This window comes from Ceratotherium simum, chromosome 4 (assembly GCF_057802395.1).
Source record: "Ceratotherium simum simum isolate JZ-2026a chromosome 4, ASM5780239v1, whole genome shotgun sequence".
Lineage (NCBI taxonomy): Eukaryota > Metazoa > Chordata > Mammalia > Perissodactyla > Rhinocerotidae > Ceratotherium > Ceratotherium simum.
In genome coordinates this window covers 58,926,282-58,944,133 of record NC_141903.1, presented here as the reverse complement: position 1 = coordinate 58,944,133, position 17,852 = coordinate 58,926,282, and the positions used below count along the sequence as shown (strand labels likewise).

The following is a 17,852-nucleotide window of genomic DNA, read 5'->3' as shown; positions in this document are numbered from 1 at the left end:
TTGACTACTGGCGATTGAGCTCAATCTCAAGCCTCTCCTCCCCCTGGAGGAGGGAGTGAGGTGAGGTAGGGGTGGGACTGAAAATTCCAAACCCCTAATCACATGGTTGGTTCTTCTGGTAACCAGCCCCCATTCTTTGTTGGGGTCCAAAAGTCACCTTGTTAACATAACAAAAGACACCTCTGTTGCCTTCACCACTTAGGAAATTCCAAGGGTTTTAGAAGCTCTGTATCAGAAATGGGGACAAAGACCAAATAAATATATATTTCTTATTGTAAATAACAATACCACACATCTCCCTTCATTGAATAGGTGAAGCAGCAGGCTCAGATATGCAAAGAAGTTTTTCCATGGTTGAACAGTTAAGTAGAGGCAGAGCCAGAACTAGACCCTGGAATATTCTGACTTTCTGCCTAGTGTTCGCATGCCTTTAGTTGCCTGAATATTTCTGAATTTTTGCCTTTGAAATAAACAGATTTTAATGAACTGGAGGTGTAACAGTAAAAATTGAAAATCATCATTCAAATTTATTATTTCCAGGTCTTTGAAGAAACTGGTTTTGATATCAAAGATTATATTTGTAAGGATGATTACATTGAACTTCGAATCAATGACCAGCTTGCTCGTTTGTACATCATTCCAGGAATTCCAAAAGACACAAAATTTAACCCGAAAACCAGAAGAGAAATTCGGGTATGTAAATGAAAGTATTTTCGGGTTGCTGGACAGTATCTCAATTGAATGAAGTGGGAAATTGCTTTTAGAAACTCCTTGATTTTCTTCTTGTGTTTCAGAACATTGAATGGTTCTCCATTGAGAAATTGCCCTGTCATAGAAATGATATGACCCCAAAATCCAAACTTGGTTTGGCACCTAACAAATTTTTTATGGCCATTCCCTTTATCAGGTATGTTCATGTTTCTTGAAGTACAAAACTAACCTTCATAATTCTGATAGTCAGTTTCTTTGTAAAGCCAAGTTTTAAAAGTGAATTCTTAATGTTTCCATAGACCATTAAGGGACTGGCTTTCTCGAAGATTTGGAGATTCCTCAGACAGTGACAATGGATTTTCCTCAGCTGGTAGCACACCAGCTAAACCCACTGTGGAAAAATTGAGGTAAAGAAATATATTCATAGGATTCTGACTTGCTGATAGTTTTTAATACATTAGTATTTTGCTTCTGAAGTTTACAGAGGTGTTGGATTCCTTTTTATAGGTACTATTTTTTTACAGGTCTCACAGATAATAGAAGTTTTTTTTTTTTTAAGGGTTTTTGATGAGATGAAAAAGGTTAATTGGAGTTGGAAAAGAGCTTCAGGCACATTTTAAAATAGTATACACAAGAGGGTACCAACTTTTTAGATGGATAGATAAAACACGAGGAAAAGAAAACAAATCTTTTGTCTATGTGTGTTTATACTGTTACTTCTGTTCTCATATCCTACTTTAATTGAGTTTCTGAAGACGATTGAATGGGGGATATATTGAGGTCTGTTATTGTGTAGGAGAGGTAAGGGATGCTGATGCATAATTTGTTCAGTAAGATAGAACTATGAAGACTTGGGTTTGCGTCTTTTCTTTCCCTAGCATAGACTGTATTGTAAAGAGTGACTATTACATGGACATGAACCACAAAGAACATTTTCTTGGTTGGAACTTAATTGTATCCAAATCACAGTTGTAGAGTAGGCTGAGTAAGTAATTTTGTTAAATAAGCATATATATTTGTAATCAGCTTGCTAGAACTTTGCCTGTGTTAGCTTCAGAAAGAGTTGCTTTTTCCATTTTCTCTAATTTAGATAGTCTGTTTTAACTTGGCCTGTGTTAGCTTCAGAAAGAGTTGCTTTTTGCATTTTCTGTAATTTAGATATTCTGTTTTTACCCTAGAGCTTCAGAAATTAAACAATAGAAGTAAACCACATGTACAGTCAATATTTTTTAAATACATAGGGAATATTCCATTTTAATTGGGTTTTATGAGGACAAGAGCTTGGACTAAATGCCTTGAGAGTCATTTCTGCCTTTCAGAATCTATGATTATAATCACCAAATTATATACTACTAGACATAAGTGAAACAGTATAGAAAAAGTAAGGTAGACTGGAATGCAGCTCAGATTAAAAAGAAACAAAGACACTACTAAAAAGTTATTATGAAATAGTGACTGTTTGAAAAAGAGTTGTATGACTGTTCATGTTTGGGAGAATGAGTGATATGATTCCCATATCTTTTAGTTCTAGTGTTTGTGGTCCTGGAGAATGGAATAAAGAAACTTCTCTAACCAAATTTCAGGTTTCCTGGGGAGGGTAATGTGTGTTTTTAACATACAGACTAATGTCTGTGATGATGTGTTGGAGGAAATGTCTGAATTTTATCTAAAGAAAGAGTCGAGAGCCTGTAATTTTATTATAATTTTTAAATGGGAAAGGGAAAGAACTCTGAAATAGTCAGAAACAATCTTACTATAGTATGGATCTTGGGATCAGTGACTCTGGACTGTATTATCCTTGTAAGAGGTACTATAGAATAGGATTTCTTGTCTTTATTACAGACTATTGCATGAGTACAACCTTTTACAATCAAATTGTTTTGCATAAGAATTTGAGACTGGATCTTTAATTTGCTCATCCATTGTCTTGGGCCCTTTAATTTTTTATTCTGGAATATAGCTTAATTTTTCAGATCCTTTTCCAGCACGGATGGGGTCTATAACTGACCTGTGCAGGATCAAATTCTGTACTTTAAACATCCTAGTAAGAAAGTGAGTTGTCTGTCCTATTAAGAAGGAAAATCTACTTACGTTTATTTCAACTAAATTTAGAAAAATTATTTTCTTTAGATTTTTAAAAGTATAATCACGTATAGGGAGGAGGTGGTATGGATAATTTAGAAAAGTTTAGGGGGGCTGGCCCAGTGGCATAGCGGTTAAATGTGCGTGCTCTGCTGCGGTGGCCTGGGGTTCAGATCCCGGGCATGCACCGACGCACCGCTTGTCAAGCCATGCTGTGGCGGCGTCTCTCCTTAAAGTGGAGGAAGATGAGCACAGATTTTAGCCCAGGGCCAGTCTTCCTCAGCAAAAAGAGGAGAATTGGCCACAGATGTTAGCTCAGGGCTAATCTTCCTCACAAAAAAAAAAAAAAAAAGAAAAGCTTGGGATTAAAAATAACAGATTATTAATTCATTCAAGAAATACTGAACGCCAGGCACTTTTCTGGGTGCTGAGGATAAAGCAATACACAAAGCAGACAAGAATCCCTGCCCTCATGGAACTACATTCTAATGGGCAAAGATAGATAATAAAGAAGGAAGTAAAATTTGTAGTCTGTAGGATAAACTAGGTGGTAGAAGAACTGCAGGTGAAAATTTTCTGATCTGATTTTTATTTTTTAAATCTTGGTATAGTCGAACCAAATTCCGCCACAGTCAGCAGTTATTTCCTGAAGGGTCTCCTGGTGACCAGTGGGTAAAGCACAGGCAACCACTGCAGCAAAAGCCATATAATAATCATTCTGAAATGTCTGACCTTTTAAAAGCAAAGGTGAGTGATATACACTGAAAGATTTTCATAACTTTAGATCATTTGACTTTGAAATGTATCTGAATTGAGGAATTGCAAATTAACAGTTATGGAGCTCTGAATTGTTGGTCCAAGGCTCCTGTCTTCTTGACTTGTGATTTGAAGCAGTGCTGAGACTCCTTAACCTTTATAGCTTTGATATAAATCCAGGGTAGTAAGTCATAGGAATTAATGTCTGACTTTGGTGTATGTGCCACCAGTGAAAGGTTCTTTACTGTGTTATATTCTAGTGTATGATTATACCACAATTTATTTATCCATTCTACTCTTAATGGACATTTTGGTTGTTTCCAGTTTGGGACTTTTAGAAACAATACTGCTACGAATATTTCTGTCCATGCCTTTGGATGAACACATACAGTTCTTTTGGGTATATATAACTAACAGTAGAATTGTTGGGTTACTGGATATGCCTATGTTCTTGAGTATATACTGTGAACAATGTTCTCATGTAATTTATATCCCTAGCAAAATATGAGAGAGTTCCAGTTGTTCCACATCCTTACTAATCCTTGCTATTAACTGTCCTTATTATTTGAGCCATCCATTTGGGTGCCACTCTTGCTTTTTATTTTTATTTTTTAAAAAATACATGGGGTTTATCAAAATTAATTGCGCATCAGCAGATACTATCAAAAAAGTGAAAAGACAACCCATAGAATGGGAAAATATATTTGCAAATCAAATATCTGATAATGGATTAATATCCAGAATATATAAAGAACTCCCACAACTCAACAACAACATAAAAAACCCAGTTAAAAAATAGGCAAATGACTGAATAGACATTTCTCCAAAGAAGATATACAAATAGCCAATAAGCACATGAAAAGATGCTCAACATCATTAGTCTTTAGAGAAATGCAAATCAAACCCACGAGATACCACTTCATACTCATTAAGATAGCAATAATAAAAAAAAGGAAATAAGTGTTGACAAGGATGTGAAAAATTGGAACCCCCTGTGCATTGCTGGTGGGAATGTAAAATGGTACAGTTGCTGTGGAAAACAGTTTGGTGGTTCCTCAAAAAGTTAAACATAGAATTACCATATGGTCTAGCAGTTCCACTCATAGGTATATACCCCAAAAGAATTGAAAGCAGGGACTCAAACAGATAACTTGTATACCAATGTTCATAATAGCGTTATTCACAATAGCCCAAAAGTGGAAACAACTCACATGTCCGTCAACAGATTAATGGATAAATAAAATATACATACAATGGAATATTATTCAGCCTTAAAAAGGAATGGAATTGTGATACATACACGCTACAACATGGATGAACCTTAAACACATGCTAAGTGAAATAAGCCACACACAAAATTTGTATAACTCTGCTTATATGATGTACTTAGAATAGACAAATTCATGGAGACAGAAATTAACTTGAAGTTTCCAGGGCTGAGGGACAGAGGGGAATATGGAGTTATTTATTGAGTACAAAGTTTGTTTTTGGGATGATCAAAAATTCTGGAGATGGATACTGGTGGTGGTTGCACAACATTGTGACTATACTTATTGCCACTGAATTGTACACTTAAAAGTGATTAAAGTGGTAAATTTTATGTGTCTTGTACCACAATAAAAATAAATACCAAGAAGAGTAGAATGAAATTGAATTAAAAATGTGTGGAAACATGAGTTTTTGAAAGTCATATTTCCCTACCATTCTTTAAGTTAGCTTATTGTTTTCAGCCTATTTTAGGAACTGCTTAATTTTTTTGTAGGTAGATAGGATGTAAATAAATAACTGTGTTTTTATATATTTTTAAATAGTGATAATAAAACTATTTATGCTGTTTTAGCCAGTCCTCTTAAATAGCTGTCCTTTCAAGACCTCTAAAGACAAATTAATGTTTAAAAGTGTTGTGTTTTAAGTTAACCTTAGAATTTTTGTAAGAAAATTAACTCATGTTAAATCAGTATAATAGCAAGATGTCTAATACTGCATTTTCAGGTTTTAGGTCTAAATTTAAGAGTAATCGCCCAAATTTTAAAAACACCAATCTTATTTATTATTTTGTATAAAAGAGATTATTAATTTAGAGATCCTTATTTGTTTATTAATAATCTTAAGCAGATTTTCGGGTAACAGTTGATCACATCCGCTGCATGGTTCCTGCTCTAAGAACTGTGGCCAGCGCACCTGTGTTCCCTCACAGAGAGATTTTCTTTGACAGTCACATAAGATTTTCAAACTTGTTCCTCTCCCCTCTCCCATTCTTTCATGCATTGTAGACAAAATCTGTAAGCAGAAATGGGATAAGGCAAGAGGTGTGGAAAGATTGCTAGGGACCATTGTATTTGCTATTTCATACCTTTAGAGGAATCTTGCTCTTCTTTAAGAAAATATGATAAGGTGTGGTTCCCCATTGTTTTGGGAAGATTTTTGAGGGGCTTTGCTAAACTCGGATTCAACCAGCTAAACATATTCATAGGGGTATATTCTTTTGTCCTATTATATTATACTATAGGTTTACATTTTATTTTTTTTTATTGGAAAAACAGAATCAAAGTCTGAGGGGAAATGGCAGAAAACAGTATCAAGACTCACCTAATCAAAAGAAAAGAACAAATGGAGTCCACAGCCAGCCAGCCAAGCAGCAGAATCCCTTGATGGTAAGGGTTACAGCTCTCAGGCTAAGAAGGTAGTTCACTGTGTATAAGGGGCAAGGGCATTGTCAAGGCACATTGAATTGATGTATTGACAGGATTTTCATGGAGCGAAGTTGCACACTATTCGCTCACTAAAAATCTCTTTGGCTACTCTCAATTACAGATTTATAACATTGATTCAATTGCATATCTAATCTTTGCTTTTTTTTGTGGGTATTTAAGTTTATTTTAATAATTATGAAAACAATGTGTAGTCAACCTTGCTTTCTAGAGCAAGTCCTTGGCTGTTGTTCTGTTTATATTTTTCTAAATAGAGTCTATATTATTTTAATGAGGTTAAAAGTTTGGAAGAACATTGCAGTGTGTTTTTTTTCCTTCAAATTGTTAGAATTTAGAAAATAAACAAAATACAGCCAGTGCCATTGTCATTAGACTAGGCCTAAAGACAAATAACTGTGAGCATTTTGAGGCATTTACTTCCATTCTTTTAGTTTGTGCTCTAGAAATTAATTCATAACTAATGGTCTCCTTGTTTATCTTTTCTGTAAGTCCTGATATTTGTATGTTGAATTTTCTCATTGTAGCTTCACCTATTTTTCTTTCTTTAACATTGGGTGATAAAAGTAATTTCAAGTTTTTAGCAAAACTCTAGGTGCTGTTTACTTAACTTGGGGTGTATTGATTCCACTAGCAAACATATGTTAAAGATCAGTTTACTGTTAGACTACTTGCCCTTTACTATTATTACACTTTTTCTTGTCAGATTGGCAAAGATGGAAAGATATCCAGCTATATATTGTTGAGTGTATTGGTAACACTGAAAAATTAGTAACTGGTACAACTTTCTAGAGAGTAGTTAGGCTATATTGAAAGCCTGAAAAAGTTCTTCCTTTGTTACCTTAGAAGAGAAATTTAACAAAATATTCACCCAATTACTCTTTTTAGTAATGAAAACATGGGAATAATCTAAATATCAAAGATAATATTAAATGCAATATTGTAGATCTATGCGGTAGAACATCATATAGTCATTAAAAATGATGGTATAGATTTGTATTTATTGAAAAAGGAATATGTTCACAGTATATTACATTTAAAAAGTAGGTTATAGAATACTAATATGTATCGACTAATTCCATTTAATGATGTTATGTAATTACATGAAAATATATTCACGCATAACCTCATAGAAAAAAAGCTGGAAAGATACACTGGAATGTTAATAGTAATTATCTCTGGGTTGAGAAATTTAATGAATAATTTTCTTTTTTCTGGTATTTCTATATTATACATGTAATCAAGATCTAAAAAAAGTTTTAGGCTTAAAAAAATTTAAATACCAATGTGAGAATGGGGATGGCGATTATATTCCTGGTTTAATTTTCTTCCTGAGAAATTTGATAATGTATCTCCTTATTATTATATAATAAGTGAAATAACTGGGGATGGTATGTTGTCTGTGTGTTTGTGTTTTTCTTACAGAAGTGTGAAAAAAAACTTCATCCACGAAAACTTCAAGATAATTTTGAAACGGGCAAGTCATTTTCTTTTTAAAATCTCTGCCTAGTGGGATTTGGTTTGGTTTTGGCCTAACCTTGATTTTGTGGAGTGTGTGCTGAACTGTCATAGATAAGCAGGAAGAGTTGCACGTGTTCTGTAGAGAGAGTTCATATATGTGGTCAAGTTCTCTAAATATGAAAGTGGCTAGAATGAATTTATTTAAAAGATCAAGATAAAATTATTTGCCCTTTCAGTATGCTATTTCTTTTGTGAATGGCAAGCCTTGGTGCTGTGCATGCATATTGTAAATAAATACATATTGCTTAAGGGTTGGGGGGAGTAAACCAAGTATTGTAAAGGTGAGGAGACCTTGTTCTCATATATATGTCAGGGGAGCAGTAACTTCTGAAGGGGAGCATTTTCCCTTTTTTGGAGGTAATGATCAACTTTTTAAGGTGGTACTAAGGGCAGCTTTTACTAAAATGACATTTGGACCTTCTCCATCCTCAGTTATGAAGAGTAGGTATGTGTGAGCTGATTTAGAAAGTAATGCTGATGAAGGTGGAAAGCTCTTTAGTAATACTGATTTAATAGATGTCATTTGGAAGTACGGTAGACCATTTTTTCTTAGGTGTTATTTTGAATTGTATGAAATTCCCTGTGCAGTAGATATGCATTTATTCACCATTTAAATTTAAGACTTTCATATAGAAAAGTCTAAGAAATGAAAAACATTATGATCATATTTTCTTGCAATACTGTCTGTGATTTAAGCAAGATAAAAGCTATTTTAAAAGAGATGCTTTAACCCTGTTTTGGAAAGTTCAGATTAACTGTGAAGAAAGAGGAACTATCATTTGTTTAGTAGAGATAGGTTATGGGGGTAGAAGTCCTCTTAATAGAATTTTTGTGGCCACCTTGGTTGGTGGGGACATGATAGGCTGATAGTTTAATTAACATAAGTTCAGAAATCAGTTATTTCACAAAATCTTTAAAAAGCCATACATTCAGGAACATTAAAGAAGGCACACTATAGGTTCATGTACCTAGCTTAGTTCATGATATGGATATATAAAATTTTGAGTTAGAGAGGAAGTATAAAATGATTCTTGTCCTGGGAAACCTCATTTCAGACTTTCTGCCTAAGCCTCTTGGTATCTTTTCTAAACCTACTTTCCTGGTCAGGTCCCTGCTCTACTTTTTTTTTAAAAAGAAGCTCTGATAACGTGGAGTTTCGTTGTACTGTGATTCTGAAAATTTGGATTTTTATTTAGATTGATATATTCCCTAAAGGTTTGGTAAACTCCAGCTTGATTTTTCTAGAATTAGAGTCTTTACAGATCTTACATTGTAATTGTAATCTTTACAATGCTTACATTTTGATCTCTATCAAGAAGCTCCCATTTTGTTGGTCCAAAATACAAATGCAGGAGGTATATAAAGGTATGTCCATTTTTGAAAGCAAGTGAATATTAGGATCTTAAAATAAAGGCTGAGTTTAAGGTTTTGAATGTTCGTGTGGAAATAAGTGATCATAGATTAGAAATTCAGTTGAGCACCAGTTTAGGGAAAGGAAAATATCTCGGTGCTTCTCCTTATGTTAGATTTAGAGTGTGGGGAGATAGATATATACTGTATGTGAATTCCTTTATAACAGAAGGTGGAGGGCAGTATTTGGTGTATTACTAAGTTACTGAGCTTATTTATTTTGTTTTTTAAACAGATGCTGTATATGACTTACCTTGCTCCGGTGAAGACCAGTTGCTAGAACATGCCGAGGGACAGTCTGTGGCATGTAATGGACATTGCAAGTTCCCCTTTTCATCCAGAGCCTTTTTGAGTTTCAAGTTTGACCATAATGCTATAATGAAAATCTTGGACCTATGATAGCAGCATATGTGTTGTGGAAGTCCCAAGATCAGGGACCTGTCACATTTGAGTGGGTGTCTCTTTGAGCCTTACCTTTCTCAGGTGTTTTAAAGAAATGCAGGGAGGCAATGATGTTTCTGAAGAGATTGTTCTCTGTGCAGAAGAGAGAGTAGGAAGAAACATGAGTTTGCACTGTAAATGCAGTTATAACCTTTTATACACATGAACCTTTTCATTGTTTGGCTAATGAATTTAAGTTGCTTTTTACGGGGGCATTTTTTTCTGTGTGATTGTGGTTTTTATTTTATATTCTGGTCAAGAAAATAGTGTTTGAGTCATCATCAAGTAGCCAAGTTAATGGGAAAGCTCCATCTACCCATTACAGTGATTGCAATAATAGTTTTCCTTACATTGAAATTTTTAAAAGAAACTTAAAATATACAATTATTAAATGAATACAAGAGCTGAAATGTCACAAGTCAAGATTGCAGGTCATCTGCTTTGGTGGCATTTTGCACATTTCTCTGCTTTTAATCACTTAGGTTCTCTAAATCTGCTCTGCTTGGAGTTTTGTTGAAAGGTTTTATTTAGAGCCAGCATCATCTATATAATGTTCGTGTTCAAAATGAACTCTTAGCACTTCATTAAAGGACAAAGTCCTCAGCCTGGAGAGGGACTGAGTTGGTTGGGTGGGGAGCTGATGCTCTAATTTTGGGTTGCGTTGCATGCAGTCAGTGAACTTGTGAGACTGCTGGAGAGAGGGTAGCAGAGAGCAGCATGGAGGCCGGGACCCAGCATTTGCTTTGGTCATGTCTTCACCATCCTGCCAGCAACCCTTTAGTGTTGTACAATGATTTTGTTCTTGTGAAAATTTATTCTTTATTACAGTTGTGTAAATATGTATGGAATACTGACATTATTAGGTTTTACATTGCATCTCAGTGTTGATCTCTGGAAACTGATGTTATATTAGGTTCCAATTTGCAGTAGTAGCAGAGACTGACACACTTTTATGAGCATGCTGAAGCCCCTGGATGATGGAATGAGAAGGGAAGAGGTATGCAATTTACCTGAGTACAAATAAAGCATTTGACTGGGGGAGGATCAGAACGTGAAAGTAACATACATAACTCACTTCTAGGAATGTATTTTGGTCCTTTAGGACTCATAAATCCAAATACGGATGGCAGTGCCCGCTTTAAGAAGGAATTCAGCTATAATTGAGGACAATCACCAGGGCTTTCAGGGGGCTTTAGTGTTCGGGCTGCTTCTGACCTCACTGAAGGTATCTTTGTGTGTGTGTGTGGGGGGGATGAGCACATGTGTGCATGTGCATCTGTCATGTGGGTTTTAAAAATCTTTTTTTTACATGTGGTATCCACAAAATATATCTCTGTAAATTTTATTGTAGAAATCTTTATTCTATATACATAGCCTATTTAATAGGAGTTCGATTTAACCCAGTGGGACTTGCAAAAGAAGTGCTATTGTAAGGAATTCACTTGCTATTACTTTGCTTTAGCTTTTAAATGGCTTGATTTTAAAGGAGAAATTCTATTTATTAATGAAAGTGTCACCCTCTTGGTGCTAAACAGGAGAATTCACAACTGTAGCAGTGCGTTTAGAATTAGGTTATTCACAGTCCTGCATCTTTTAATGTGACAAATTTGTGAATCCTTCTGTGACTTGTTTTTAAATGCATTATATGATTGCATTTGCAAGCTCTTACTGTTCTTTCCAGAAATACAGCTGCTTTGCTTGGGTCTCCTTGAGCCATATTTATAGTTGGTCCCAGTATTCCAGATTTCTGCTAAATTGTTAAGGGAGTGAAAACTTAGTTTGCCTGGCAGGTAAATCATTTTCACTTGTTTACTGTCATCTGGAAACCATTTAATTTTTAGTGATTTTTGTATGTGTTTTTTTCTTTTTGAATGAGTATTTTGGTCATTCTTTCTGGTGCCTAGAGTTGGAGTTTCAGCTCTCAATACTAAAGCAAAAGAGATTAGTTAGTTACCAGAAGTATGTCCTCTAATGATGTTGAGCCTTTTCAAGAACCAACAGATTCTCTCTTTTCAATTATGAAAGTTTAACTATGGTTAAATGTTATTGCTGTTGTGCTGCTTCATGTAATGCACTGTGGAACAAAATAAGGGTATTGTTGGGATGGGGTTTTGGTAACTTGAGGCTTTTAGCTCTCGACAGTTTGAGACAAAAAAACAAAGTTAAAAGATGTGAGTTAAAGTTTATGTGTGTGATGTGACTTAACTATGCAGAAAATGTATAAGTTGGATGTACCTGTTTTATGTACATCTGCTATACTTATTCCCTCGAACCTGTATATTAGTTTCTCAGTGTTCGGGTTACCTTGAGAAAGGCCATGCTTAGCACAGAACTGGATTTCTCCTTTGAGAAATTTTAGCATGGTTTGAAGAAATCAAGTGATAAAGGTGTGTGCTGAATATGCAATAATTTACTTCTGTGTGCTGCATTTTAAGAAGCTAGCTGAGAAGAGTAGTTATGTTAGCTTCATTATGTTTTATGTCTTTGAGAGAGAACTAAGTCTTTGAATCCACTTTTTAAGTGTTCTTATGTTTCAGCCTTATATGTTCCAAGGTTCAGTGCACTGTGAATCTTTTATTTTTTAAAATTTTGTAGGTGCTTTTATGTATAACTGTAATGATTTGTAGATGTTAAATGAATTGTTTGTGTACTTAACCATTATAATCCAAAAGATAGGGGAGTGGTTTACATGCTTTCACAAGTTTTTGTTAAGAAATAGCAAATGACTGGTTTTAGGATTTCAAACAGTGATGCTCTCCTGAGACATGAGTGTTTGGAGAAGTCTGAGAGCCTAATAGAATTCTTTTAGCATGGGTGAAATTTGATTGAAGACGTTTGAAAATTAAGTTGGATTTTCATGTTAATATATAAAGGCAAGTCTCCTATGCTGTCAAAGGAATTGTGGTCACTGCTTGCTGCTTTGAGCTTTGGATATCCTTATTTTTCTATTAAATATCAGTAAGTACAGATAATGAAGATGTATAGCAAAACTTAGCAAAAATAATTTTATGCTATAAGATTGAGTTGGTACTTTGTCTTTTAAGGTGTTAGTAGTTTGTGTAATATCAAATAAAAACCTCAAATCTAAGTGAATAGCATCCCTCCTTGAGGATTAAATTATATTGTGGTGGTCTTTAGAAAAGTTCAGGTCTGAGTGCATATGTGTATTAATAACATTTCATTACCTATTCCCTCACTTTTTTTTTTTGTTTGTTTCCAACAGTTAGTTACCTTGAACAGTAAGGAGCAAAGTTGATATAGACAAATGAGACTTTTTGCCAACTTATTTTTCTGTTATGATAACATCTCTTGGCCTTTTATTCTTATTTTTGTTTTGATTGACATCTATTATGTGTCTGTATTTTGAGGCAATATTTTTTTTTGCATTTTTAATCATAGTTATAAGGTCAGATTCATTAACATTTTTCTGACTGAAGAAAAATAAGTGTTACCTAGTAATTTTGACTTGGATTATTTTCTAGCCTGGGGAAGGGGCTCATATGTATTGTTGTAACTTTAGATTAATGATAAGCAAGACAAACTCTTATTTTGTCTGAAGATATCAATATCCTTTACCCTTAAGACCTGTCTCTAGGTAAACAGGTGTTAGTAAAACAGCAGTTTTGTTAAACCTTATTCCTGATAGCTTGGTAAAGCCTAGCTAGAGTTCCTCATTTTGTATTCTGTCCTAAGACTTTAAAGTGCATTTGTATAGTTGCCAAAAATTCTAAAAATGAGATTATGTTGGGCTTTCTCAGCATCTTTTTCTTCCTAGAATTGAGTTGCTCTTGAAGTTTGTACTTCGGTGTCATAAGGTGGCAGATTGCAAATGGGCAGTAAAGGCTCGGTGCGATGCTTTCAAAGTAGAGTTCTGGATTGCAGTTTCCAAAATTGTTATAGGTTATTATTATAGAACAAAAATGCCCTGAAGGGAGAAGATATTTATAGTTGCTGGGTGAAGAGAGTGTAAGGAAGAAATGTTAGAAGATAAATCAGTTCTTGAGTGCTGTATGATGTACTAGGCTAGAAATGTGATCACTATATAGCCCAAGCAGAGTCTAATACATGTGGCCATTACCAAGCGTTTTCTAGCTCTGGATACAGTTAATTTTTTCTAAGTATGGTTGCCAAGCAATCCAGTAAATCTAAAGTAATTTTTCTCACTTTAAAGACCAGTGTTTGGGAGTCTGTGCTGATACTTTGCAACTCCAGCCACACTGAAGTGCACTTTCTTACGGAAACGTAACCCAGAGCACACGCAGCCATGGTCTGGTGTGTGTCATAGTCACTTCATGTGGTAGCTGTGTATTTGTCCTGGATGGTGATCATTCCCTATCCACCCAGTTTTCTTGTGACAAACCGCGTTTACTATTGAAATAGTGGTCTATAGCTAGGGAAAAGAGTAAAGCTACCTCTCATCCATGGGAGTGGACTTGAAGGGCTGATTTCCACCAACGTAGTTGCTCAGACTTTAACATAGGTACAAAGAAGTGTAAATAAAAAACTATGATAAAGTAGGGAAGTCTTATCTTGAGAAATGTTCATAACTGAATCTTTAATCTGGGTCTCCAGATTAATGAAATCACCAGTAAAGAGATTCCATTTATCTTGTGTCTTCTGTGGTTAGTGGAGGGGATGGTCTAGCTATGGTAGCAGCTTGAAAGCACAATCTAAAAGGAATTAACCTTGACAAGGTGCTTGCATTAGCTGCGTAGTGTTGGTCAAGGGTGCTCTGGGGAAAGGGATTGAATGCAGAAATCAATTGCCTTTGTTTGTAACTTTGTCTCACATGGACCCTTCTCTTAGTAGACTTTAGTCCTTTCTTCCAGTGGAAGAATAAGGCCCTGAACATATATTTGCTGCTTTTTTGGTGAGAGGGGTCTTGCAGGTGTTTGGGTGTTGTTTTGGCTTCTATCTGTTGAGTGTCATTTGAAGACCTGTTGTTTCCTAATCCTTTTTCTTGGTGACTGTCCAGGAAGAGGCCATTGAGTCCCCCCACACACAGTCCCCCTGTATCTTGTCACTTCTGTAGAATAGTTTTTTTCTCTTTATTTGTGCTGCACCCTATGGCGAATCTGCCACTGTGGGAATTTGTAAGCAGTGATTATATGTTGCCATCCAGAGATGATTTCACTTTGACCCTTGGGCCACAAGCAGATTGGAGGGCTGTGGACACCTGTGCTATTTTGTCTCTCTCGATACTTGTAGTTGTCAAATTGGTTTGGGAACAAAGAAAATGCCTGTGTGGTTTTAGGGTGAAATGGGCAGTGTTCTGCTGGTCCTCAATCTTTGAGAGGTCTTAGTTAACACTAACGTTCTTAGGTTGTGGACTTCTTGAGGTAGAATGTAACATTTTAATTTAATCTACTTTTAATTCATTGAACCTGAGGTTCTAAAACAATCTGTAGCTACAGGGCCGGCTCCGTGGCTTAGCGGTTAAGTGCGCGCGCTCTGATGCTGGCGGCCCGGGTTCGGATCCCGGGCGCGCCCCGGGGCACCGCTTCTCCGTCCAGCGCGAGGCTGAGTCCCACGTACAGCAACTAGAAGGATGTGAACCTATGACATGCAACTGTCTGCTGGGGCTTTGGGGGGAAAAAAGTGAATAAATAAAATCTTTAAAACAATCTGTAGCTACAAACTGGTGTGAAACATTTCGGGCACAAATCTACATTGTTAGTCATTTCTCAGACTTCAAGAAATTAGCTAGTTTTTTGTAAAATGATGTCATATTATGCTTTTATGATACTTAAGAATAGACCATGGATGGCAGCAAATGAAAGCAAAGTAAAGGTTCTCAGCTGTGAATGAAATTTAGAAAAGTAATGACTGTTCCTCAGCAGTTTGGTTGGTTAGATGTGTTAATACTTTTGGAACGAATGCGTAGCAGTAGACGTGCACTCTTCACGGACTACACATACGATATGCACTGATAGAAGAGCACAAAAGACCTGTCTGCCAGAGTTTGTGCGTTTCACTACTGTCCGAGGGCACTCCTGCCTCCACTATTCATTTTAGGTTTGTGTTTGGATCTTGCACACAAGTATCTTTTAATGTCAAATGCAAGTGTCCAGAGAACTGAGTCTTTACTTTTACTTTTTTGCTCATATTTCACTTGAAAGTTAGGGCAGGAGACAGCTAATCTGACTTCCATTTTATAAATATTACAGAATTTTTCTTCAGTAACAAGAAAGGAAAATAAAACCATGAACTATTTTGCAAATATATATTTGTGTATACATACACACACACACATATATTTTCGTGTAATTGGTTTTGAAATTTTCTTATTAGCTTAATACCTTATAAAAAAAATCATCTTTGGTATTGACTCATACAATTCATATTTTAAATTTTACCTGTTTAATGAAAATTTAAAACAATCTTATTTCAGAATAAAATGATTAATCAAATGGAATTATAGTTCATATATTAGCTAACTTAAGTGAAATCCTCTTATGTAAGATTGTCTTTCGTCTAACCAAAATAAGGGCATACAATATAGTTTGGATGGGAAAGAGAAAAAGAACTGATTTCTTTTTATACCCTGCCTATTTCCAAAACAAGATTTGAAGTGTCTTTTATGCTGTGGAGACGAGGTAATGTTCATCATGGAAGATATGTAGTCTTAAAACAATTTTTTTGGGAGTAGGTTTTAGTTTGAAAAAGGTGAAGATATTTATGCTGAGTCATGTTAAAAATCTTTATTATTTGGGACCTACAAAAGCTGGTAGAAAAAAATTGATGAAATGGTTTCACTAAATATATTTAATTGAAAAAACTGGACTTTAGAGTAAATGATAACTATAGATAGATTTGTTAACTTTATTCAGTAATCATTTTTGTCTTATGTGAAATGATTTAACATTTAATTTTTCCCTTAATTCTAGCAGCATTTTATTTACCTTCTAGGGCATTTTAATGTTTGGAGAAAGACTGTATAAGTAAACTATTGGAGTGATTCTTTCTATGGTAGTAATGAAGTTCTTGCTGCTTGTTTCGGTTGTCAAACATTTATGGAGAGCAGAAAAGGAACCCCAAAATACCTGTTGGGTTCACCTTGTGGTTATAAGAATTGAAACCTTTAGAGGCAAATTTATTGTGTTTCTGGATTTATTATCTTCTGGCTGAATAGTAGATATGTCTCTTTCCCTCAGGGTTAATGAAAGGTAAGGACTGATTTTCACTTATATTGGGTGTGACTGTCATAAATAAAGGATTTCCAATGACTGTTGTTTATGAATTGGGAATGTAAGTGTTTGCAGGATTACTGCACTTCCAAAGTGGACTAGAAGTGCCAGCTGTACTCTCCACTGAGAAAAGGAACAAAGTCCTAACAGTTATTATGCTCTTTTTGAAAGCTTTTTGATGTAAATAACACCAGTTTAGAAATTAAAAACCTTTTATCTTACAAAATACAATTTGAATGATGGAAGGTTTCCTTTGTATTTTAAAACATTTTTACAATTGATCGTTAAAGTGCTGGCTTTCTATAAAAATATTATCATGTTAAATTTAGACTGTAGTGCAATATCAATAAATTTTGCTGCTTGGGCAGTTTTAATTACTACCTTAACCTGGTTTTTGCTACTGTTATTGTAAGTTCCAAGTTGCTCATATTTTGGTTGTATCTCTTTGGACCAATGAAAAATGACAAGTATGAGATAAGGTATGTTTATATACAGGAAGAAAAAGTAAAAGAGTGTTTCTGTGAACGTGTAAATAAAGAACTGGTCATGTTCTCCATCTCAAATAACGGTTTGGTTGTTGCTTTAAAGTGAGACTGTAGTGTGAGTTAACTAGATACATAAAATCCAACAATTCTTAAATTTGTACTAGAACCATTTTTTCCTGAATAGAATCCTTGACAGTCCTTGGATCTCAAGGAAGAAAGAAATACCTTCTTCTCCACTAGTGGCCTCAGCTATATGATAGTAATTTTTATTTAAAATTTTAAGAGAGTGACCAAGGTATTATATACTCTTGTTGTCACAGGTACTCTGCTTTGATAGAACTGACAACACTAAAGGTAATAGCCTTCTAACAGACAGACGTGCTGCACAGCTGCTTGCTGCTCTTGCTCGTAGTCATGCATGGCTTCCTTGTATTTCCAACTCTTGGTTACGTTCCCTTCTTCATTATATCCCGTTTCAGTGATTTTGAAAAGGCAGCCAAATAGAAATGACGTTTCTTTGGCTGTTGGCTGTTTTGACCTAATGTAGTCTG

The 17,852-nt window shown here is 35.2% G+C and overlaps 1 protein-coding gene across 1 annotated transcript in view; it reads left to right on the top strand.

Annotated features, from left to right (window-relative positions):
- Window positions 1-17,382, top strand: part of DCP2 (decapping mRNA 2) — a 46,884-nt gene extending 29,502 nt beyond the window's left edge. The window contains exons 5-11 of the mRNA XM_004420307.3: window positions 541-693; window positions 795-907; window positions 1,011-1,118; window positions 3,405-3,540; window positions 6,093-6,203; window positions 7,683-7,734; window positions 9,424-17,382. Of these exons, the coding sequence (XP_004420364.1) occupies window positions 541-693; window positions 795-907; window positions 1,011-1,118; window positions 3,405-3,540; window positions 6,093-6,203; window positions 7,683-7,734; window positions 9,424-9,587 (837 nt within the window). The 3' untranslated portion in view covers window positions 9,588-17,382. The remainder of the gene's footprint in view (window positions 1-540; window positions 694-794; window positions 908-1,010; window positions 1,119-3,404; window positions 3,541-6,092; window positions 6,204-7,682; window positions 7,735-9,423) is intronic.
- The last annotated feature ends 470 nt before the right edge of the window (window positions 17,383-17,852 follow it).